This window comes from Xiphophorus hellerii, chromosome 22 (assembly GCF_003331165.1).
Source record: "Xiphophorus hellerii strain 12219 chromosome 22, Xiphophorus_hellerii-4.1, whole genome shotgun sequence".
NCBI lineage: Eukaryota > Metazoa > Chordata > Actinopteri > Cyprinodontiformes > Poeciliidae > Xiphophorus > Xiphophorus hellerii.
Window position 1 is genome coordinate 11,224,133 of NC_045693.1, and position 26,230 is coordinate 11,250,362.

The 26,230-nt window shown below is 36.6% G+C and overlaps 1 protein-coding gene across 6 annotated transcripts in view; it reads right to left on the bottom strand.

The window, feature by feature from the left end:
* pde10a (phosphodiesterase 10A) overlaps window positions 1–26,230 on the bottom strand; it is an 85,339-nt gene that overhangs the window by 48,326 nt on the left and 10,783 nt on the right. For 2 of the 6 annotated variants that reach the window (XM_032552577.1, XM_032552576.1), the window contains exon 1: window positions 8,627–9,111. The exons of 1 other annotated variant lie outside the window; for it this stretch is intronic. In XM_032552577.1, the coding sequence (XP_032408468.1) occupies window positions 8,627–8,690 (64 nt within the window). In that variant the 5' untranslated portion in view covers window positions 8,691–9,111. Of the gene's footprint in view, window positions 1–8,545; window positions 8,571–8,626; window positions 9,117–26,230 lie in introns of those variants that run through there. 3 more of the 6 variants (XM_032552579.1, XM_032552580.1, XM_032552582.1) reach the window with 3 other exon arrangements.

The window sequence follows — 26,230 nt, forward strand, 5'->3', positions numbered from 1 at the left end:
GGCAAAGCTCAATGTAATTTTCACAGCGTTGTTGTTAGCAGCTGCTGAAAGTAACTAAAAAAGTTACTTGTAATGTAACTTAGTTACTTTCCAAATCAAGTAGTCAGTAATCTGAGTTACTTTTTCAAGGAGTAATCAGTAATCTGATTAAAGTTACTTTTTCAAAGTAACTATGCCATCACTATGTGTGTGTGCGTGTGTGTGTGTGTGTAAAAGACAAAAGGCGTTGTGACTTGACAAAAATTCAGACTTCTTCCAACCAGTGGCACCACACAGCTGCATGGTAGCATGTTGCGCTAACAACTGGAGGAGATTTCATCATAATCAGCTTTATCCTTTGACAGGAGAATAACAGAGACTAAGGTTATACAAGGGAGTCAAACTGTTTCTGGTTATGGAAAAAAAAAGATATTTTCTTTACACAATCTTTAAGAACCAAAACTTTAACAACTTAACGTAGTATAGAACTGTTTTTGCAATATAGTCAGGTTATTGTTTTAAAAAACACAAAAGAAGCTTTAGAAACAGTTTTGTAAGGATTTTAATTTTTCTTGTTTCAAACCCCCCCCAAAAAACTAAACAAGATGTACATCCTATACAAAATATAGACAACATTCTTGTGAAAGCAGTGGCAGAAGTAACACTGTCTGAGTCAAGTTCAAATTTATTTATGACATTTGTAAATTAAATGTCAACTCTTTTTTTGCAGAGTACTTAATTATTCCTACGACTCAAGCTTAAGTCTCTTTAGAATGAGTGACAAATTAATCCCACCTTTCCACATGACTAAATTTACATTTGGTCATCTCCCTCCAACATTTTCATCCTGTTTTTATTAGTTGAACAAATATCAAACATTTAATTGTTATAGTCATATGGGGTGAGTTTATATTTAGTGTTTTCTAGTTTTCAGTGGATTAAAAAGGCTGTTGATGAGAAATGTAAAAAAAATTCTTTGCCAATGAAAATTAACATTGTTGCCAAGGGCGCCTCGCTTCCTCCGAACGTAGGAGGAAGACAGTTTTTAAACTCCTCAAGCACAGAAGCATGTCGTGTGAATAAAACCCATCTCAGCCTTCTCTATTTTCTCCTTTTTGAGAGAGCTGTATAAAGTTTCTTCCTCAACTTTCACTGTTTTCCTTACAATAAATCTATGTTCAGGTTAGTGTTAATGTCTGTCTGGTTTTGGAGACCTCTGCCTTAGAGAATACACACTTAAAGAACTAAATTATGAAATCCCAAATACATTTGCCTTTATTAAAAATATTGTCAGAGATTAGAAATCATTCAAAAATATTTAATTGTTGCATCTTTACTTCAGATAAATGAATCAATTGCTGAGGCTACGTAAGCCCTTAAATAGTGTGAATGGGTCCATCATCGCTGCAAAAAGACAATTGCACTTTTTTACCATTCTGCTAGATCTAGTCAAAAATTAAATGTTAAGAAAAGCTTTTATTTTGCTGCGTGAGACTGCAAATTCCCCTTCATCTGCTTTTTTTTCTCATGACACAACAAACTGACACATGCAAACAAAGGATTATTTGCTGCACATCTAAAAACAAGTTATACTCTTCCTACATCAGTGATCCCTCTCCCCATGCTGAAGTATTTAGCCAGGCGACAGCGCTGAACAGAGACGAACATGGTGCTGTCAGGAGCCCCGTCACACAATATCTAGGGCAGAAAAAGATCCCACCAGTGGCGACATTTAGCGTTCAATATGTTCCTCCTTTGCAACACATAGATGAAAAGTGCGCATGAGAAGAAAAGGGGAAAAGACCACTTCTTCTGCAGCGCACTCCTTCTGGCGGTAAGTCAAGGGCAAGCTGCCAAGGCACTACTTTTCACTTTCCTGACATGAGGCTGAGGCAGGAGCGCGGAGGGCTGGGGGAGGTGATGGGGGACTGCTGTTGGGTGCGTGCGTCAGCAGGTCCGCCTGGGACTCCCTTGCCAGGAGGTGGGAAGAGCATGTGTTTCTTATCTTATCGATGGCAGGGCTGGATCGCAGCGTCCAAAACCGACATTCAGAGAGCAGCCGCTTAAAATTACGGCCCCTCACCTCCCGCCACTCACTTCATTCACTCGCTCGCTGAGGCTGTGCAGGTGCACATGTGTGTGTGAATGTTTGAGTGATCATCATTCACCCAACGCTCTCCACATTCCAAAGCCAAGCCATTACACGAGTCATTGGGAATGTGTTAAATTAGAAAAATGCTGTTTCACTGAGGTCCTGTCATTTTTCTAGACATGCAGATTCTTCTGCACAAACATGCAAGCTCAAGTCACACTTGAGAAAGGGAGATTTCAACGGTACTTCGATTTGAATTATTTCCATCTGCACGGTTCAGGTAATTAGGTACAAAGGAAGGAGCAAAAGAATGGTTGACTGAAAAGTAGAAAATACTTGTCCCTTAAACCACAGCCGAACAACAGAGATGCACCCAGAAATCAGCTGCTGTCTGGAATAGGACAATTTTCAGCTTGAGTGGAAGTGACGGGTTAAGGCCGAGCTGGAAGCGGAAAATCCCATCTTTTTCTGATCAGAGAATACACCATATCTATGCGCTTCCAGGCTTGTTTGTTACAGAGTAAAAAAGATCCAAAGTTAGCTACGTTAAAAAATATTGCCCTGTTTAAAAATGAAAAAGATGTAGCACAGATATAGAAAGCCATTTCAAGAAGGAAACAATCCACTGAGACATGTCTGTGATTCATTAAGGCTCAGGAGAGATTAAGATTTAAAGCAGCTAACAGAAAGGCTAAACAGAGTACCGCAAAGATCCTCTGTTTTATTCTTATAAGTTATTGATCTGTTATGGAACATTATCTAAAAATAACGTTTCAGGAATGCTAATGCCGTTACTGAAACATCTGATCCTACAATAAATATTTCTGCTCATAGCTCCTTAAAATAAACACTAGCTGTCAAAAGTCCCTGTGTTAGAGTGCCAGATTTGGGTAGTAACTTTGTTTAATTATTTCAAAACATTCCCCACCGTTCATTTACGAAATATCCTCTACGATTCAAATAAGATTCAAGGGACATTTTCAAAAAGAAAAATGTATTAAGACACAAGTGGGCTAACTCTTCTAAATAACTTGAAATAAAGTTAACCAGTCCTAGTAGAGTTTTCCACACTTTTCAAACGTTTGCCTTTTTTAGCTGCATCTATAATAACTAGAGAGATTTGAAAGAATAAAGAACACTTCATTGCACGAAAGAATCAGCCAAGAGAAGAGTACAAAAAACTCCACAGCATTATGTAACCAGGACACAGTGAACGAAGTTGCCAGTAATAGTAAGGAGATTACAAAATTGGATTTTCCCATAAAGTAATTAAAAGACAAAACTGAAACTTGTCAACACTGAAAGAGTTGCAGGAACCTCCATTAAGCAATTGTTTTGTTCTAAATATCAAAATGATCTCCTGTATTCTCCATATTCCTCGACGAAGAAGCAACGTCTAAAAAAAAACATCAAGGCCAGGCTAAAGCTTCCCAAAACTGATGTTAGAAGGTGCTTGGGTCTAATAAAAATGAACTTTATCATTTTTTTGCCTCACTTCCAAAAAGTTTCCAAAAGTTCACAACACCCTTGGTGAACCATGGGAGTGGCAGTATCATGATCTGACATTTCTTTTCTTGAAATGGAGCAGAGGTTTTTGTCAATGTTATGAATATTTCAAAAATAATTTGGGTTTATTTTCAGCTAAAATGCTCAGCATGAAAAGTAGTTTTAGTTTTTAGTATCACAGTGAATCAGAGGATTCATCAAAATTAATGTAAAATTGGCTCAGCGGGAGGCAATTTAAAGTTCTGCTATGGTCTTTGACAGCAAATTTGCAAATTAATCTGCTCAAGAAAACTTCAAGCAGTCTGACATATATGGAAAACTTCTGCATTGCAGAGCGCAAAAATATGACCAATCCAAGAGGTAGGATGCTGACAGACGTCTATCAAATATGAATGCAAATCAAAAGGTGATCAACACATTTTTAGTTTAAAACAAGTTATGAAAACAAGTTAATTTTTGTTAGTTTTAGTTTATTTTTTCCAAACAGATTTGCTCTTTTTAAGATTAACTGTGCATGATATTTTACTTAATCAGTGGAAATTATTTACCATGATTTTGCATTTTGACAGGGGTTTGTGTAGATGAGGGTGGCATCTTTAGAGAGAGTCATAAAAGAAGGAATAGAAATTTTTTAAAAAGCTGAAAGTGTGGTCTGTGGTAGATATTTTTTTTTAAACACTATTTTGATGCAGCACTGCAGCAGGCCCCCCATCCCCAAACATTATCCAATACCACATCAGTAATATGGGGTCATGTTCCCCACTCCACATCTGGTCTGATGCTGAACTGAAGTGGGGCCTGTGGGGACACAATAATGAGAACCACAGATCTGTGCTCTTTCTGCCGAGCCGTTTTCTTTTATGAGCCTTGTCACAAGGACAAGCTGCGCAAAAATCACTGAGCAAGGGGCCTCTTTCCCATCCTCTCTGATAGCAACCCATGACGAGCTGATGAAGGGGTCAATGGACGCCTTGAGGAGAAATCTCATCTGTTTTGCTGCTCAGAGTGTGCCCTGTGCCCTGGCCCGCTCTCATCATAATGTATAAAAAGACTTCAAACTGCAGACACAAGCTAATTTTTCTTGGACTTGAATTTCCTGAATAGGGTTCAAATCAACACTCAAGGCAAATGACAGTGAGAACATACAGTATTTGGTATGCTTCCTGTAGTCGAACCTCAATCAGGCTTTTAATTTCTATATCAAGAACTTCACAGATTTATACATATTTTGTCACTTGTGCTGGGAGAAGTTCTCAGTGTGAGAGATGGCAGGAAACGTCTAGCGTGAGCACTTCCTGCCTGACAATGCAGCCTTCTTTTCTGAGTTAAGCAATTTGTCGACAACCAACTGCACTTAAAAAGGCCTGACAGATTGCATTAGGGCTGACCCTGACCGACCTATCCACACACGCACATAAGGATAGCTGCATTTTGTCCTCAAGAGAAACTTGCAGCTACAATATGTCAAAATTGACTCACTGCAAATCAGAAGTGAACACAGTAAGTACTTAGATTGTGCTTCTACACCGTAGACTGAGTTTGAGGGACATTTCAACAGCTTGTACTATTTCATAAATGACAAATGAAGAAAGATAAGATTACAAAATACAAAATAGTATAGGACTATTTTATGAAGTCCTATACAAAAAGGACAAAAAAGTAAAGCAGATATTTACACCAAGTCGTATTAATTAAACCCAGATTAACTCGGAACTGTAAAGCAATTTCAAAAGGTTGTTTCTCAAACACTCAAACATCTACAGCAGAAGTAGAACTGGACAGAGGATGATGAACTTCTGCTCACTTCCTTTAATGAATGACTCATTCATTAAAAGGGTACACAATACACGTAATTCTTATTCATCTCACTGAAGTTATTTCACACAAATATCTAAGCTTCTGCTTTGCGTATTTGATAAGATTTTTGAGCTTGAACAAGCTTTGAAAAGTATTCCTGTCCTGTTTTGAAAAAAAAGGGGGAAGCCAGACAGTATCATACTGGATTACTGCAGTTCGCTACAATCTGTATTCCTTTGCATCAATAACTCATGTCCCAAATTACACTGTAAAATGAATTTTGAGGGTATTAAATGTAAGCCATTTCAATTGTTTACATAAAATTAAAGATATTAATTAGTTAGTTTAGTGTTAAAGTCAAACATTGTGTATTTTATTTTGACATATGTTGTGGCAAATACATTTTATCACAACATTTTAAACATTTGGTTTTAATCAAACTGAAAATGTTGCTTCACTTAGCTAACTATCATATTCCAGTGGAGGATGAAAGGAATAGCTTAAGATGTATGTTTAGTAAAGATTAAAAACTGGTAAACATTGAGTATTTTTAATTATTTTGGTACAACAGTTTACATTTCTGCAGCGTTCACTGATTTATCAACAAATTCAAACTAGCTTGCAAGCTAGCTGATGAAAATTGAAATTTGCAACCAACAAGGCTTGTAGCAGGAAGAGTTTATTTTTTGTTGGACTGAGAATTTAAGTTTATATCCTCTCTTTAACTTGCTTAGCAAAGGCGCTAATGCTAAATTTAAACTAGTTAGCAAGCTAGCTTTCACACTAGCTAGTTCATTATGCCAGTTAAATAAAAAACTGGCATAAAACCTTTAGTTGAGAGAGTTTTGGTGTTGAATTGAAAATCTAGTTTTGTATGTGTGCATCTTTTTCTCATTTAGTGACAGAGCTAATGCCAAAGTCAAACTTACTAGCAAGCTAAGATTTGTAAAGCCTAAGGTATCAATGCCAATCAAGAGCACATTTTGATGTGATTATGTTTATCTTGCTTGAAAAGATTTAAAAACCTTAGTACCATTTCAGTAGCATCGTATCACAAACCATTTCTTCATATTTGCTTTTTGTTTGTTTGTTTGTTTACATATGGGATGAGACAGAGGAGCAAAACGATCCTATTATTTCAGAACTGAACAAATCTAGTTTAGTCAAAAGTGGTTGCAGTTACACCTAAACAATTCCCAATCAGAAATAATTAGATCAAATTTACTCAAATAAAATAACTGCATAATGTTGCACTAGCTTTTTTGTTTCAAGTTACAGAGGCAATAATCAGGCTATTCCTGGCCAATGGTGGTTTCCAGCTTTCTTTGAGGTTGCACCAGCCTATTACAATTTTGATTGATTCTAGACGACACGAAAAAAAAACAAACATGCAGGATGTTTTTTAAGAAGAGTAGAAGTTTTGAATTTAACACAAAATGAGCAAATTACAACCTTTATCTATCCAACTAAGCTGCAATTGATGATTGTTTGTTAAATTAAACTAAAAAAACTGCATGTTAATAAACATGTTAATACATTTTAAGAATAAAATGGGATGAGTTTTAGTTTTTGCACATTGAATACAAATTTTTCAATATTTGACCTGCCCAACTCTGTTCAGAGCAAGAAATGTGTGAACAATTTCACTCTAAACTTATACATGCCTCTCCAGTTAAAAGCAGTACAAACACTGATTCAACAGCAGCTGCTATATTAAATGTCCCCAAAACACTCAAGAGAGATGTAACAAAATGCAGTTAATCTCTAACCAAACGTTCAAAGGAGTGATGTAGACTCTTAACGGCAACATATACTGTTAAAAAACACCAAACCCTGGCAAATTTAAATAAAAAGTATTTTCATACTTCATATTATTCTTGGCTATGAAAGCCAAGAATAATATTATATCGGATAGAAAATGGTGCAGACATACCTTTCAAAAGTAATAAAACTACATAAAAAGAGTATGAATTTTAAATTAAGAGGCATGTCAGAAACTATACCCTTGATAATCAGTAGTAAAGCCTGACCCGTCTTATAATTACTGATCAGCTTTTTGCATGTTTCCTCTAGTATTTTGATTACTTTTTTTTTTATAATTGATGAATTTGAGGTAGGAAGGCCACCTTGCCATCACCCTAATCTTTACCTCCCTCCACAGATTCACAATCAGATTCACCTCGGTACTCTGACTGGGCCACTCAAAAACCTCAGCAGTACTTCCAGCGTGTTTCTGGAAGTACTGCTGGTAAAATTCAAAAACTACTAATACTTAATCTAATCCTGCCAAGGTATGAATCATTTTGGGGTTAAGATTATATAGTACAGCGTTGTACCGTGATTGTGTGGTGATTTATTTTTCAATATGAACAGTAGATATTTATAGAATCAAGAATCAAGTGCGATGTAATGCAAGAGTGGAGGCTGGGGGTTAAAAAAGTTAGGAAGTTGGGTTTGAATAGATATAGGATATAAGTACAGGTTTAATGTTTGTTTTTAATGGTTTTTTATTGATAGGCAAATTTATGATAAGGATAAATAAAACAACTATTTAGTTTCAAAAACTGTAAAAATTTAAAGATACTTGCCCTACGATGTTTTTAGCACGCTGAATACAAACAAAAACTAACAAAAACTTTTTTAAAAAAAAAAAGTTGTTAGAGAAAAGTTATCATTTAGATAAATCATATTTCTTAAATTTATAATATGGATATTGTGGCAACATATATGTTTCTAATTACTCTAATGAATACTATATTTTGCGCAACTTAATAATCACTTTGATATTAAGACACAGCTAAAATTTTTAATGGTGCATTACAAGGTCTATTTTCCCAGGGGATTTCTGCGTAATTTACACCTGTAAATGTTTTTATAAGCACTCTGCCCGGCTCATGCTGCAGACCTGGCTTTGCTTTCTTCTTGCGGAACTGCTGACTGTCCCCCACCATGATACACCAACTTCAAAGCCGAGATCAGACCCGTCACCATCCTCTACATACTGTTTAAAATCCCGAAAATATTATCTGACGTCCCCTTCCCCGCCTGTCCCCACTCGTCTAGTTCAGCTCTCGGTCTGTCATTCATAAAGTTGAAGGGAAATACGGTCTGCCTGCAGGACCAAACATCCCAGCTGAGCCCCGTGTGTCTGCGCCCCGTGCTGAGACTCACAGCGGTTCATTTTCTTCGCATGTAAACCTTTGGTTTTCTCTTTCACGCCTCGTTAAGTGACTGTCAGTCAGAAACACCTACTTGCACCCAGGAAACAGTCCGTTAACCTTCTGAAACAGCTTGTTGAAGACGGACCATCTTCCATGTCGGATTTATGAGCGCAGAGAGGAGGAGAAGAGCCTCGGAGAAAAGTGCGCCTCTGCAGCTGCAACTTTGTGCGTTTTCTGGAGCACAAAAATAAAAAAGAAAAAAAAAAGAAAAAGAGAAAGAAAAAAGGAAAAAATTGGACAGAAAACAGCAACAACAACAACAAAAAAAAAAACTATTCCAGGACGCGGTGAGGTGATGATGTCCTGAATCCTTGAAGCTGTGCAAGGTTTCAGGAGGGGGGAAAGAAGAGAAGTGTGCTGCCGCTCCCCTCCCTCCTCCTCCTCCTCCTGCAGCAGCAGCGCTTTGACCCAGCACCGCTGGCCGAGCTCAGCTACGATCAGTCCGCCTCAGCGGCGTGGTGGCTCCGCGGTGGATGTGCAGCGGCAGACTGAGCAGAGCGCAGCCGTCAGCGCAGAGCCACAGAGGGAAGGGAGTGAACACACGGAGAGGAGGGGGCGCACCGGTGGAGGATGACCCACATCGATCCGCTGTAATTTTCAAAATAAAAGCTCCATTTAAGACTTACAACACTACATGAAGCATGTTGAAATGGGTCAAGCTTGAATTATCTTTACCATATACCCCCATTTACTCTTTTAATTATGACTGAAACGCAAAAAAAAAAAAAAAAAAAAAACACGCAGAAAGAAACTGATTGTAACCTAAACAGGCGGCTGATTGAAAAACCAATCGGTCCTGTTTCCGGTGTTTCTGCGCACTTCACGGAGTCTGGCCAAACTCGCCGTTTGACGTTACTAGTCGCTGTTCCTGTTCCTGAATTTGGCTGCGTAAAAAGGGGGACCGAGCCAGCCACAAACCGAGCGCTCTCCGGGGGACGCGCTGCTGTTTCCTCATCCGCGATCAAGTGGGAGATGGTGACCACCTCCACATTTACAGCGGAGCAGGAGCACAGCTATCGGGCACGCACTTTTAATTTAGTTAGAATGTAATTTCAGATCACTTATTTCATTTATTCAATTCAAAAAGTTGAACTGACACATTTCAACTGTTTGTTTGTTTGTTTGTTTGTTTTTTAGATGATTGTGAGACCTATGGAAAACACACAATACAAAGCAGATATGTCCATGATATGGCCTACGCAAGCCTGGTAAAAACTGCTGACTTGACAGTTGTCCAGAATACAATAACAGACACAAGAAGACAGAAGTTCACTGCTAAAAGAAGCTGTCTGTTCATAAAGTGCTACACCAGCTGATTTCTGCTGTTTGTCCTCCTCCCAGAAGGTGCAAGTTGAAGTATGGTTAATAAAGTAAAAACATCAGCAATAAAAAACAGATAAAACAAGATAAAATACATAACATGAAAACAGGAAAAAAGAAGAAAACTTCAGGCAAGCTGTCAAGTTCGATGTATAAACTTGAAGTACAAAACATCACTATTTTATATTGTAACCAAACATCCCATAAAATAAGCACACACACACACACACACAGCATCCATAACTGAACTCAGTTAGTTTTACTGTTTACTAATTTGTGTGCCTGATACAATCCATCCATCCAGCTGTTGGTGGCCAAACCATCCAGTACCTTTTACAATATGCATCCCCCTTTTAAAGACAATAAGATTACAGAAACTTGAGACGCTTATCAACTCCAAAGTCGGCTCAACCATCTCACAGGAAATATTAGAGCACTTCATGCTTCCTTCTGCTGACAAGCTTTATGGAGATGCTCATTTCATTTTTCAGCAGGACTCGGTGCCTGCGGACATGGCCATTACCTGCTTTGCTGTGATTGATTGACCAGCAATCTGACCTACCCAAAACCCCACGGAGAATCTGTGGAGTTTTGTCAAAAGGAAGGAGATGCCTGACTGCATTGATCCAGTATTTTATTCAAGAGGACATACAGTACGTTTAAGGAGTCTGGCATTTCTGTCGTAGTCCTCCCATTATTGGTCTAACTAACAATAAATAGATAAATAAAGAAAGGATTTGAATTTTTTACTAGTTACAGTATAAGCCATAATATCTGAAACAAATCAGTGTGTGTGTAGTAAATCAAAATTATAGTTTTGCTTTTAAATGATCAAAATAAATATATTTTCTCACTACAATTGTAATTTATTTAATTGCAGCTGGATTTTGATTCAACTCTCCACACCCCCTCCAAAAAAGAAAAAGAAATAAAATCCAGATTTGGGATGAAACATTCAAACCCAAACCTAGAGAAGAACTTAAGGATTTTTATAATGTTGTTAGATAGGGGCAAATAATTTGAGTGTTAGATATAAAAAAAAAAAAAAAGTTGTTTTTAAAGTTGAACCGCATAAAAGACACAAGAAAATGACAAAAAGATAAACAAATATTTTAAACAAATCTTGCAACTTATTGAATTCTTCAGGTTTCTGATCCGAACCTGGGTTGTTCTGACCTGTAAAAGAAATTAAGCAATATATTAAATAATTTCTATATTTCCTTTCCTACCTGATACCTGAATGGTTTATGTCCTTTATTCAGAAAAACCTTTTCTATACAATCAAGAACCGTGAAAAGAAATCTGTCTAATTAAAAATATACATATAAAAAGCTATATAATCAATTTTTATTGTTTTCTTTTATCCAAAAATACTTGTGTCTATCCATAGGAGTACCTGCAGAGACTTCCATTTTCAAATTAAGTTTAATTGATTTATTTCACCATCTTCTCCAGTTGAACATTTACATAAATTATAATTGTAAATATTGCCCGGAATTGGCTCAGTAAAATAAATCAATGTAATCCACTCCTTAAAGCACAGGCCCGAAACTCATACACTATAGATCTGCAGTGGCACTAACATATTTAGACTCTCTTTCTCACTCTTGGGAATTAGAAAGGCAATTCTAGAATAAATAAAAAAAAAAAAAACATTAAAAAATATTCAAAATGTAGGTGAGCTGAGCTCCATGAATGTCCTTCATGTGGATGAGAAAAGACACAATTCAGAAGTGGAATGTGGAGAATGTGTGAAATAAATTTATGGCTCCCAGTGAGCAAAATTTCCCCAAATCAACAGCATCTGATGTGTTGAAATTGCATTTATGAGAAGGATTAGATCAAAGGATAAAGAACGTATTGTCAATAGTTTTATTAACCCGTATTCTTGTCACTCTCCTTGAAGATGAATATCAAATGCAGTGCCATGAAAGAAAGTTCATACCGCTTGACCTTTTTCACAGGTTGTTACGTTGCAACCGGGAAACTCGGTTTTTATTGGTATTCTATACAACGCGTAATAAAACTATACATAAATCTCTGAGCACCTTCCAGTTGGAAGACAACAACAGAACTTCAAACCAAACCAAATGTTGCTGTTCAACTAAACTGACAAGAAAGCAGGAAGTCAGAAAAGCAACCATGAAAATCTGCGAAGATCTACAGCTCAGGTGAGAAACTCTGACAAATAGAAGCAAAAAATGGTACTGTTGAAAGAAAAAGTCAAAAGAGGTTTGGCACAACTTGTTTATTCACTTTTCCACATTGTAAACAATTCATAATCACAGTTCTCATGTACAAGTGTTGTCAGTGTTTTCATGGATAAAAATCCCAGTTTAGTTCAAGTAAAATATAAAAGGTTTTTGGGATTATTATTAAGATTTTTAGTTTAGTTTATCAGAAGTGCTTGGTAATGTTTTTTTATGGTTTGATTTTTTCTTACCATATACACTGAATATTGAAAAAATTGCCAGGCAGATAGACATCACAGACATATTTTCAAATTGACGAATTAACATTTTTAAATACACCTACATTATGACTGATCTGCCTTTTCCTCTAGTCTTGCAAATATGCTGTCATCTTAAAAAAACATCTTAAAACCCAAAACTTTTGTTGACGATACAGACAGAATGTCACTGATTGCCTCATTCTTTGGAGCTTTTTGATTGGTCCAGTCACCAGAAGCATTAAGGACGTTTTCAGGCTATTTCAAACATGAGGCAAACAAAATTTATTTATATTTTTGGAACATTTTCAAATAACTCCTGATGATAATTCCTAACAAATTTATGATAATTGCTAATAATTTTCTGATTGTTCCTGATCAATCCTGGCAGTCTGTGATATTTTTCTGAGCAGAGACTTATGGTAGGAAATATTTTGCATTTTACATAAGACATATGTTTTATTTTATTTACAGTATGTATTTTTAAATATTCCAACAGATCCTACTGATGTTTTTTTTGTTTTTTTTCATAATTATGGTCTCCAAAGGCCAGCAAGCCTGCACAAAGACCACAGACCCAACAACACCAGGCACCTCACCCCAAACCGCACACAAATGCGACACTGTCATGAATGAATTAGGTGATGATGACGATGATGATGCAGGATATAAGATCTTTAACGTACTGGACTTTGAGATTAACAGTAAGAACTATCAGCTTCTTACTTCAGTGTCTCTTTTGAGTAAGACTTTACGGTAAGTTCCTGCTATAATGTGATGTAAGGTATTGGTAATAAAAGTGGCATGAGGTCACACTTGTATCTTTATTGTATCCGTAAAATTCTTATCCACGTATAAAGTACAGTTAAAATATGCAAATATCAGAGGTCACTATTAAATAAACGTAAAACTTTTGCGTAAGACTGATAGGTAGATAAACTTCACGTTCATTATTGTGTTGCTAAATGGAGTCAAGGTTTTATTCGTTATATTAAGTTTTTTGGCTTTCTATGGAAAATGTATATCCAAATTGCAGTTCAATTGTAATCTGTCTTAATAATTATAAAGATAGACTTGGGAAACATCTCTTAAATGATACACTGCAATAAAATAAATAAAATGTTTTAAAAATATCTAATTTATGGTAAAATACTGGCAGTTGTGATAGTTTAGTTTTATAGTATTTATACGGTAAAATTCTGGAAATCACAGCTGCTGGTATTTTACTGTAAATTACAGATGATTTTTTTTACATTGTAGTTTTGTCAAATATTGCTTTTATTTTGGGGTTTAGTCTTTTGTAACATAACTTTATAACTAGTCCTGCATATTTAATTGTTCTTATAGTTGTTGTATGGTTAAATTAATCTATTTTACTCTAAATTTATTGACTTGATTTTTTTTAGGCTAGCGGTGGTGAGATTGTTAGGGTTTGTTTGTTTTTTTTTGCCTCACCTGCACATTTTGTTTATTTCTCTCTAGATTTGTAGTGAACTAATTGTGTTGTATATTGGGGGGAAAAAAAGAAAGAAACAAACAAACTAAAAAGAACAAACTTTCATATTTAAGTTGCAAATAGCCATGCAGGAGAAACGGCAAACATGTTTTAGAACATCCTCAGGTCAAATGAGATCAAAATGTAAGAAAGGCTTCATGGATGTACAGCAGATTGAAGGAGCAGACAGAAAAGGAGGAAGTTCAAATAATAGGCAATAATACAACGTCTCTGTTGCCAACTTTCTAACCATTCAGCCAGATACAGTTTTAAAGAGGAGCGGCAAAAGCAAATGAGGGGGATTAGCAGTAATTGCCAACAACTGGTGGTGTCATCCAGGACATGTTACTGTGGAATATTATCTCTGCTGCCTGGAGATCGAGCTGTTAGCATGTTATGATAGTCATGAGGCTGTCAAACAGCAACGGTCTTCAGTCAGAGGCTTCCTCAGATTTATCGACAATATGAGTTACGACATTTTATTTCCATTAATTACATTTGAATTAGCCTTATAAACTTTATAAAGGCCACAAAATTAACACTAGATCACTCTTAGCCCACCATCCTCATGATGAAAGATGGCAGAGGCAGCATCATGCTGTGGGAAGATGGATGGAGATAAAGCAGGGCAGCTTAGGATCTGTAGCAATACTTGAATGTAGATGTTCACAGACGTTTTCCATCCAACCTGACTGATAATGAGGTATTTGTTCTCTCAGTGGGTTTTACTACAAATGTTACAAAACTTTTTAGGATTGTATTTGTTATAAAAATACACCTTGCACTTCTCCTTTTACTTTGCCATCTTGTACTTCTTTATGTTGCGAAATCCATTTATGTTTGTGGCCAAATCGCAAAAAAAGTTAATAGGGTGCAAATAGTTTTGCAATTAAGTATGTTAAGGTTAGACGTCTTGGTGTTTACAGTTTCATCCATCTTCCCTCTAAGAGCCACTGTAGGGCTTTGAGGCCTACTAAGAGAAATAACTCTTTTTTTTATATATATATATAAATCACAAAATTCATAAGATGGAAACATCATGTCACATAGAGTGTTACCTTTGTGTTTACCTGTTGTTGCCTGTGGTAGCACCAGTCTACTGAAAGCCCACAGGGCCCATTTTAAAAAGATTAACTAATTGATGAAGTCATAGGACGTGCAGGACTGGAGGTTCAGATTACATGATCAACTACTATCAGTATAAATGCAAATTAAATTTGCTTCAGAGGATAACGTCTTTCCGTTGGAGCTGTTGAGACAAAGGCTCAGCATCAGGTCCCCAAATGAAGTGAGTTTCCTATCTGTGCAACCTTTGCAGATGTGTGCTCATGCTATCAGCACTCAGAGCAGCTGAACGGCTTTGACTCTGCAACATGATACGGCATAAAGCGTGTCAGACTCCCTCACGGCTGCAGCCTCACATACTGATCATATCGAGACACAGAGGGAGAGAGAGGTGTGGGAGCTGCGACGAGCTACGTCAGCAAGTGCACTATCAATCACCGACATTCCTACACTTGTGAGCAGCTGGTCCATTTAGAGGTCATGCACAACATAATGGATTCTCTCTGACAACCTTAGAAACTTTTTCCTCCATTTTAACTCAATTAGAAGAAATCCTTAAAAGAAGAAAGCATCTTAAGTCATTTTTTAACGGGGATGTTGCCTTTTCTTCCTGTCTGTAAAAACCAGACGTGCTCTAATCTAACAAAAGTTTTTGATGTTACAGTGCTGGAGTAAAAGTTTCAAAATAAAACATGAAATTCAGAAAACTGTTGCAAGAATTTCCTTTGCACTCTGTTTCGCAAGTCTAATGCAACTTTCTTCACAAATTTTGGCACCTCTGCAATAGTTGTGACTCAAAGCAACAAAATAAATTGTTGCTACAGCCATTTGTTGTTCTTAAAATGCCACTCTTTGCTACAGTTCTCCAAAATCTAACTTTGTAGGTGACTTTTGGAACCATCTTGCTTGCTGTACATCAGGGGTGTCAAACTCCAGTCCTCAGGGGCCGGTGTCCTGCAACTTTTAGATGTGCCTCTGCTGCACCACACCTGAATAGAATAATTAGGTCATTAGCAGGGCTCTGGAGAACTGATCTACACAAGGAGGAGGAAATTAAGCCATTTCAATCCAGTGTTTTGTACCTGTGGCTCATCTAAAAACTGCAGGACACCGGCCCTTGAGGACTGGAGTTTGACACCTGTGCTGTACATGGTGGCAAGATACATTTGGCTCCTCATCCAGCTTTTTTTTTTTGTCCCATTTCAATTTGTTTTGACTCTAGATATCAGACACTTCTAGCAGCTATTATGCTAACTTCAGGCTATTACACTGAAGAGAAAAGCCCTTTTTCTTTTTGTAACCAACTTCTGCCTCTTTTGAACAACATGTTCTCTTGTTTTTCCCATTTTTAAGAGCAGCTAACAGAAGCTGTCTTCTGTTGATACTTCTTACACTCTTACTTTAGGGAAGCAGGAAGTTATAGATTACTAATTAAAACATTTTCAGGACTCCTATCTAATGATCATACATAAATTACAAAAAATGCTTTTGTAGCATTTACAAAGAAATGTGCAGATAATAGCAATCCCAGGGATTTTCCCTCAAGTATTTGCTTTTCTCTGCATGGGATTACTAATAATTATCCTGAATTAATGTTTCTTTAATCAGTTTTTTTGGTAGTGTTTGACAGCAATAAGGACTTCATTTGTTTTGAGGCTTTTTACTCAGTGCAAATAAACACAGACATGCCTCATCAACTCTACCTCAGATAAACAAAACTGTTTTTTTATGTATTTAACACAAATTAAAGTGACAATCAATGAACTTCATGCCTTGTGCGTGAATCATAGGTTTGAAGTACTTTTGAATGAATTCACCTGAACAGTGACAAAAAGAGGTTCTTAATGAAGTTCTACAACGTGTTTTTCTGTTTTTCCAACTATGAAATATAGGTTAGAAAATTTTATGTCACATTACGGTCATATCTTAGAAAAACAAGAAGTCATGGGTTACTAATTAAAAGTTGCTAAACATTCTGATTAACCTAAAAACTGAGAGTATACACTACAAAAGTTTTATTTTTAACATAAATTGTCAGTGGTGCTAATAAATGTATCGCTGATTATTATGTTTAAAAAACCCCAACATATTTATTTCCTTTTCCGAGTAAATTATATTCAATACTAGTGAAAAAGTCTGCTGTTGCAATAAAATAAAATAATTCATATTACAAAAAATGTAAAAAATCTATGACCTTTGTTATAGATCTCTAACAAAGGTTGACAATATTGAATAGTTTACTATCCATCCATCCATTTTCTAACATCCTTGTCCCTAGTTGGGTTGGGAGGAGTGCTGGTGCCTATCTCCAGCTAATGTTCCGGGCGAGAGGCGGGGCCACCCTGGACAGGTCGCCAGTCTGTCGCAGGGCGAATAATTTACTATTTAGAATCAAATGCATGTTTCTGAAAGAAGATGTGTCAATTCTGGGTCCAATTCCCTGATGATCCCCTCTCCCCCCCACTGATCCGCAGCTCTCCAGACGCACTGAACTACCACGTTTCCACTTGGATGAATGAAGAGACATTGCATATCAGGAAGAACCTGACCAGCCTGACCTGCAGATAACTCAGCTGTTGACGTGTTGCCATGATATAGGAACTAGGAAGACATGCAGTCACAACAATATTACTGACATAAACCTATTTCTGTTACCTTAAGCATCTCAGTCACTGAAATTTACATTCTATGTAGGCATCAAGTGTACTTATAGTCCCTGTAATGAGTATATCACTGGAATGCAGAATATGAATGATATATAATCTCATACTAAAAATTGAGATTACAGTATTGCAGACATTGATATTGCGATGACAATGGTGATGTAATATATTGTGCAGCTTTGCAATGAAACAAATCTGAAACACAAAATTAAATACATTAACAAAACATATATAAAAGTGAGATTAGTGTATAAATGTTTTTATAAATAGTAAATAGCAGGGAGTTTACTGAATTTGTTAGTGCAGAAAATAACATCTTTATATTTAGTTGATTTAAAAAGAAATAAATGCAACAGGAAAATCCTACATTGTCAGATTATTGTTGTTTAAATACGTAAAGTTTTCTGAATTACGTTATCTATAATGTTTTTGCTATCAGAGCATAATCTCTGTTGACAGTTTAGCAGTTGGCTAAACAATAAAAATAATCTGGTTAATATAAGATACAGTTAGAACTGCAGGTTAATCCTGATCATATTAAATCCCTTATTTCACTCGTAATAAAAATGTCCAACAAGTAAAAATCTTTGGGTTGAGGTATAGATATATATTTCAAATTAATAGCCATTATTTCAAAAAAACATTTTTTGGCATTCAACTGATATCACACAAAAGACAATAAGGAAATAACTAAATAAATACTAACAGACGAACTTAGAAAAATCTTGTCATATAATTTAACAACAAAAAAATCTAAAAAAAATGTATCTATTTTATAAATATGTAATTATTTGTTTTTAGACAAAACACCAGCAAAGTTAAAAAAATAAATGTAATCAATTTCTGCGATGGATGGAAAAATATCTGTACTTGCTTTTATATCACAGTAATGTACATTTGCAAGACACTATATAGTCTTGCAAATATACTGACACACTTTAAACTTTTTCACGTTTTGTCTCATCAAACCTCAAGAGATCAACACAATGAAGTGCAGAATCCAGGAAAATCTTACTCTGTCACCCCTAAATAAAACCCAACACAGCTAGTTGCTTTCAGAAATCACCTAAATATTCATGCAGTAAACACCTCAGCATGGATGTTCTGTTCTGCTAAGGCCTCTGAGGTTTGTGTTGCTCTGTCCCATAAAATCCAACTGAAAACACACTGAAATGTGTGTTTGCCAAGACAAAATGTGTCAAGGGGTATGAATTCTTTTGTAAGGCGATCTGCTTGTAAAGTTGAAATCAGTCCAGAATTCTTCTCTTTGTGTTTTGGTCAACCACAGCTGCCAGGCTATAAACGTTCCTCTTTTGAATTAGGAAGAAAGCAAAGAAAAACGTTCAACAGACGTGGTTGAATCCGACGCTGGATTTGGTTGCTAGACGAGCCGTTTTTAGGCAAAAAATAATAATAAATGAGAGGAACGGTTTCCAAGGCGGTTTTTCTTCCACTAAATTCAAAATGCATCTCCTCATGATGCGCTATAGATTAAAAAGATCAACCATAATCTCATCCCTCTTAATACGAGACGGTGCTGTTTGTGCTTTTACTTCTGCCCCGATCAACAGCTGACTGCTGGGCGAGGGGTCGGCCGCCATGGTTAGCTGTTCCCCCCTCTTGGCTGCTTTTGCAAACACAAAGAGGCTGCACACCTTCAGACATGTGTGTGCACGCCTCACCCCCCACCCCTCCACCCCCCACCCCCATTACACCCCACATGAGACCTCATCCACTTAAGCCCATTTCAGATGCTAGGCACTATACTGGCTTTTTGCTCAATACGCACACACCAGATAAAACATTTACAGATCATATGCACACATGAAAACACACACACACACACGAGCACCCCTACATCTACGTAGACACACACATCACATGCAGCAGACACACCACAGAGACTTCCAGTCCCCTCCCCCCCAACTGAATAGTCTGTTCTGACAATCCACAGGACAGCCGGAGCATTGACGTCAGAGGCAGGCCCATGAAAATACAGGGTCCCTGGGGGGTTGAGGGAGTTATGCACATCTTCACAGCTTGGCTTGCAACTAGCTCAACAGCCAAAGAGCATATAACCGCCTCTGTTTACTCTTATACACGTACGTAGGAGAACGCCATGATGAAAAAAAAACAAAAAAACAAAACACACACAGAAGGGTCCACATTTACACAAAGCCTGCCGTGCACAAATTTGTATGCGACTGCAATGCGGCTCATCTCAAATGTGACGTCAATGGACGTCACTGCGCTGTGATCCATTAGGACAAATGTGAGATAGGTGCATAATTTAGGTTAATGGAAATACGAATCACAGCACACCATTTACCTGCCCTGTGCCGTCTTAATCACTGCCGTTTTGAATAACTGCTGTCAAACCGTAGTAGACGCACCCAGAGGAAAGGTTTGTTTCTCCCTAAGACGTCCCTGTTCCCCAGGGAGAAGATGACATCTTTGTTTGTTGCTTAATATTATGAAACTTGTTCTGTTTTTTCTTCTTCTTCTGAGACATCATTAGGACACGATGTCCAGTAATCTCTTTGTTTTCATTCCTCTCATGTATTTAAAGCTTGGAACAGGTGAACAGTAGTTGCAGTTTGCCTGCAGGAGACCAAGTAGTATTTGTTGCATTGGCTGAGGGAGAAAAAAAAAAGAAGTTTAAAGAATTACAAATTTAATCTAGTGGAAAATATTAGTGTGTGAATACAAAAGAGAATAAAGACGTTTTCTTATTTTGTTTTAATGAGACGCATTCTACCTACAATAAGGGATGCTTTTTATTTCAGGCTCATTTTAAAAAGGTATTAAAATGGTTCGTTCTGAAGTCTGGAAAAGATCAGAAGTCTGGCTTGGAAATGAAGAAAGCAACAACGCACTCAGCTGCTCTGACTCAAATTTATGCCTACAGTTCACAGACAGAGCAGTGAGGTTACAGCGGAGAATCGGCCAGAGAGTTTTGGCAACTTCCTGCAATATTGTGCTGTTGCGTGGGGGCTATTATTTGTTCTAAGCAAATGATTGAAGAGGAATATTTTATAGATAAATTATATGTCATCATCAAATACCTGAAACAGATAATATATGAATTTTGTTATTTTCCTGTGGTTACCTCTCTTCTCTTGGGCTCTCTGTAAAAACCTTAAAGGCTAAATATTGTAATGTGAAAAAAATATGACATCCTACAATAGCCTGTGAGTTTTACAAACATATTTGGATTTATTAATTTTAACAAAACCGAGAAGGTTTATTAAAACTGAAGGAAACATTTTTTTCTTCCTTTGATTTTTTGCTAAATTTAAACAAACAATGCAATCACTGGCAAGGAATAAATTAGTACACCCTCACATTTATTCGCACTTAAAAGAGGTCTCAAAATAATTAGAAATAAGCATTTCTACTGTACAGAAAAAACACAATCAAAGTAACTGCTAACATGCCCAGGTCTGGTTGACAAAAAACAGACTGTGAGATGCTAAAAGAAGTCCCTGAAATCTCTTCAGGGGACCAAAAGCAGTAACTTTCTTTGGAGGAGAGCAAGAAGGAAAACTTTATTTTCTAAAAAAACACAAAGGCAAAATGTAAACAAATGTATAAAGACTGGAATAATGTACTTTGGACAGATGAGTCTAACACTGAATTTTTTGGACATCAGAACGGATGACATGTTCGGCATCAACCAAATTCAACACGTCAGGAAAGGAACCTCATACCAGCAGTAAAACAAGTGTCATGGTTTGGTGATGTTTTGCGGCAGAAAAAACCTGACCAGTCCATCAACATGCAATCTGACTTCTCTGAATTGAAAAATGCTGCCAGTAAACTGAAAATGTTTCATCATTTATTCTTTTAAAAGGAGAACGATGCAAAACCAATGCAGAAGACACACAAGACAGAAAACAAATCTTCTGCCATGGACATCTCAGTCCTAAAGAAAATATGTGGGATGAGCTGATGAGAAGGGGGCAAAGATCTATAGATTGTGCAAAAGTCTGAATTCTCCAACCTTGGTAGATGTTGGAAAACCTGCAGAAAACAATGAATGATGTGTTTGGGTGAAAAATGTTTCACCTCAAATTGCAGTTGCATTTTTCTACAAAGATCATGACTTTCAAAAGTCAAAAATTACCTATAAAAATATGCATGATCATGTCTGGCAACACTATGTAGATAAACAATGGTTAAACTCATCAGTGAGGTCATTAGATTGTCATTAAATTAAATGATCAACTCGAGAACAGATGAACAAACATAAGTCTTGTGTTCAAGCGAATGAAATGTTTAGAGATAAACTCAGAAAGTGCAGCTCACCTCACTCATTCTCATTTGTTAGGGCTGTCTGCCAACTGGTTTTGTGCTCTCTGCAGTCTGGAGTATTTCCATCATTAATTTGAAGCTTGTTAGCTAAATCAGCTCATTGACACCGTTAGGCCCTCACAGGGGCATCTCAACCAAAAACCAAAATGAGACAATGGGAGGGATTAAATTGACTTCTTCTCATGCAAAATGTTACATTGTAGCTCAAAACCTCAATTGAATGCATACAAATCTGTATAAACCATCATTCTCTGCATCATAATAAATATAGAGAAGATAAAATGTTTTCTTCTTTTAGAGTTCATTGTCAGGACGGTTGTAGCTAGCTGTTCAGAGCACAGCGCATTGGTTGTCCCTTTCCTGCCCTCCCCATTGGAATCTATACCAAACATGATTAACTGGCCGCTGGTGTATTGATAAATACTTTTTCCCACTTTGTAGCCATTAGCTCCAAAAGTCAAATCAATGAGTGGAGTGACAAAAAAAAGCAGCTGATGTTAGCCATTATGGTACTCTAATGGTTATGTACTGTCACAACTGTTTACAACACAGAGTTCTTTCAAATTTAATAAAATTTAAAAGAACGTGGACGTATTTAAAGTCATAAAAACTGTCTTCAGTGAACCTGTTCTGCACAGTTAACGTAGCACAAGATGCTAAAGTTTACAGTGAATAGAACAGCTCTTAAACGGCTCAGTGCACAGAGAAGTGGACCAAAATGTCTCATTTCTCATAGGACAAAGTTATTGTTGTCTTGTAATAGATATATAATTAATATGAACAAAACTGTGTATGTGTAAATACTGTTTTTGGACCAAACTGTATCTACAGAAATAATGTAACAGCGGTATGAATGATATGAATCATGACGATAACAGGAATGTGTTTACTTTTAATAATTGCAGTTTTTATGCATATTTTTCTAATAGGTATGGCAACATCTGAGGTGGAGCATGACAACTCAAGCTCCTACTGCCTGATTACAGCAGGACTGTTGCTCCTTTGTTGTTGTTGGCCACTCTGATGAGGTGAAATTGGGGGTCTAAGCTGATGCACTTCTGAGTCAGCAGCTGAGGGTAAAGAGTCAAATCTGCGTGTGTGTGTGCGTGCATGTGTGCATGTGTATGCGTGTGGTGGGAAGGTTTGGGTGTACAAAGGCCTGGCATGGTGGAGCACACATTTACAGACACCAGCTGCACACACTGATACAGCGCACAGTCTCTGATTGACAGAGACAAACTTGTGACACACTAAGGATTTTTTTCAGAAAATGCTTTCGTCCGTGTTCTAGGATTTAACTTTTTTTATTTTGTGTTCAGATTGGCTGCTATTATTGGGTTTCTCTGGCAGCAAAAAATAGCTTTTATAGAAATAATAAGATTTAAGAAATCCATTATTTCAGAAGTTGTTGTTTTCTCTGGAGTAATGTAACATTTCCTAAGTTCCTAAATTTTGGCAGTCCACCATTTCACAGGTTTTGTCTTGTGCGATTTTTTCAAGTCAAAGTCATAGTTTATTTATATAGCACATTTACAACAGCCTCAGCTTCCCAACAAATGACATCAGAACTAGATAAATTATAAAACAGAAAATAAAATGAAGTTTAGAAAAACTGGCAGACGATATTAAAAACTAACAACATGAAGGAAAACCAAAACAGTGTTTAATTTCAGCTGCAGCTATCCGTCATTTTGAACAAACGATGGATCAATCCATATGTCCTATCAGGCCAGTGCTTTAATGTAATTTTCTGAAATATACGCATGGTCAACTGGTTATGTGCCTCAAGTGGGTAATACAGCAGTAGTTTGGCTAAAATGTAGGTCATAAATAAGACCAAATAAGCATCAGAACCACAATCAATAGAATCAGAGTGTCTTCAGAAAATATAACATCATATGTGTCACATCTGTGATTATGCTTCTCTATAAAATACACTACACTGCTAAAAGTATTCGCTTGAGTGACATTCCATCTTCATTCCATAGGGTAAAGAGTGGAGCACATCCTCTAACTTTTGCATCTGGGCTGTTTAGCTAATAAATTTGCAATGTATTGGCATCTCAAAGAGTTTGAAGAATGTATTGACTAAATCAGATGTAATCTGAAGCTTCCTGCCAGACGTAAAAGACAGGCTCATACGGACAAGGAACATAGGGAACCCATAAAAGCTTTCTCCAACTGAAATGCATCAGTTTGAAACCTGAGCTTGGCATCACATTAAGTCATAACCTGCTTTCCCTGGAACGAACGCAGCGTTTTTATTCACAAAGCCTGAACAGGAAATGTGAAAGGTGTGAGTAAAGTAAACAAAACTTACTTATAACTTATAAAGCAGGATGCTGCGTGTCAGTGTTGCAATTCCTTGATACATGTTTGATGTAAAATTGTTGAAGGTCAGCCGTTTTTCCTTTAAATGTGTTTATATTTAATACCTGCACGAGGCTGATGTGGTCTGGGAGCTACGTAAAAGTTCATATGTGCATCACTAAAAAGCAGAAACAGGATGAGAAGCCGCATGAGTGTGCGCTCTGATGTCAATGTACCGATACAAACAACACTGTGGGTATTACAGCTCATATGCTTCATTTCTCTTGAAAAGTGAGACAACTAAAACAGTTTTCAAGTGTGCAAATGCATGCCTTTGGTATGTTGTAGGGTAGACAAATAAACTGAAATGATTTGGTATTTATCTTATGATGTACACCTATAGAAAGCACGAGTTTCTGTATTCTCAAGTTTCATTTTTTATGAGTTTCAATAAAAACCTGAACATTGAGTACAAATTATTACACTTTAGATGCTTCAATTGGAATGAGGTCTTTCGCACATTATGAAACACAATCCTGCAGTTGGCTTCAGATTTTTGGGATGTTATGTGGAGGCATTTCAGTGCCGCTTTGGCATGGCAACTCAAATGGATCAATACCATTTCAAAATCAATTCATACTTGTCAAACAGTGTTAGTGTAGTGTCCTGCATTAGATGCACATTATTTACACTATGTTGGAAAACCTGCAAGGTTCTGCAATTTCCAATAAAACCAGTTTTAATGGATTACCTGGCATTTCAACCAGAACCAGATGAAGAACAGGTCCAGTTCAGATGAATTTAAAGCCAGTAAAGTAGTGAAATTATATATTTTTTTATTTCTGAATGTTTTCTTTCAGATGTTAAGTATTAAATATATAAAAAGCAAGTCATTTAAGGTATAATAAATCAATGTAAACATCACTGCACTTACTATGCAATGTCTTTTGACTCCGATTTGTGTGTTTGGGTTGATGCAATCACAATAGGCACAGGAGTTAAAGTAATCAGTTTACATAGATAAATATTATCCCGAGCAAGCTTTTTGTTCAGAAGGATGGATTTTATCTCAATTAAATGATTATTTACAATAAAATAGCTAAGTCAACATATAAACTGACCATGGCATCTTAATGTGTTTAATTTGTTTTACAGGTTATCTTTGCAAGTAGCTTTAATGTAAGTTAGTTGTATAAAATGTTCACCGGCAACAATATTAAGAAGCAAAATTTGCTTTGTGTTAAATTTTGAACGAACAACAATGGAGGTGTCAAAACAGGTTTGCTTTGGTTCATAGTGGAAGTGAATAAACACATTAGTGCAGGTCTGCAGATGTTGAGCACTGTAGATTTCTTCAGCTGTAAATCAGAGCCTTCAGAGGGAATGGAAAATGCCAGTTTTTGTTTCCATTACCTTTTACAACCCAGAACTCTGTGTCTTGATTTAGTTAATAATTTTATAGCCCAATAAATGAGAACTGCTCAAGCAGGGAAAACATTTTCTTTTTCTTCCTTTCTTTGTTTCTCCTTTTTTTTCTCTCTTTCTTTGTGTAAACAACTTAGCAACGCTAAGGTGCGCAGTATTTTCATATAACACTGTTTTCATTTAAGGACTGACATATAATCACACAGAACCTGGGATAGCAGAAAATTAAAGATCTAAAGAATTTAACAGTGCATTTCAATAGTAATTCATCACTGAAACTTATTAAAGTATTCATTCCCCTTCATTTTACCATTTTTGCTGGGTTGCAGCCAAAAACAATTATGCATTTAAATAAGAATGCGCAGAGGTGAAAATAATGGTGGTGTATCCAGTAAGTGCGTTAATAATTTGTTCAAATTTTCCTACTTACAAAGAATGAAAAGGCCTGTAATTTTCATTATAGGTACACCTCAACTACTGGAGATAGAACAATAAAAAAACAAACAGAATATCACATTGTATAACTTTTAAATATTTATTGCTATTTTGTTGCATGTTATAAATATTTAATCACAACCAACTAGCAGTAATTTT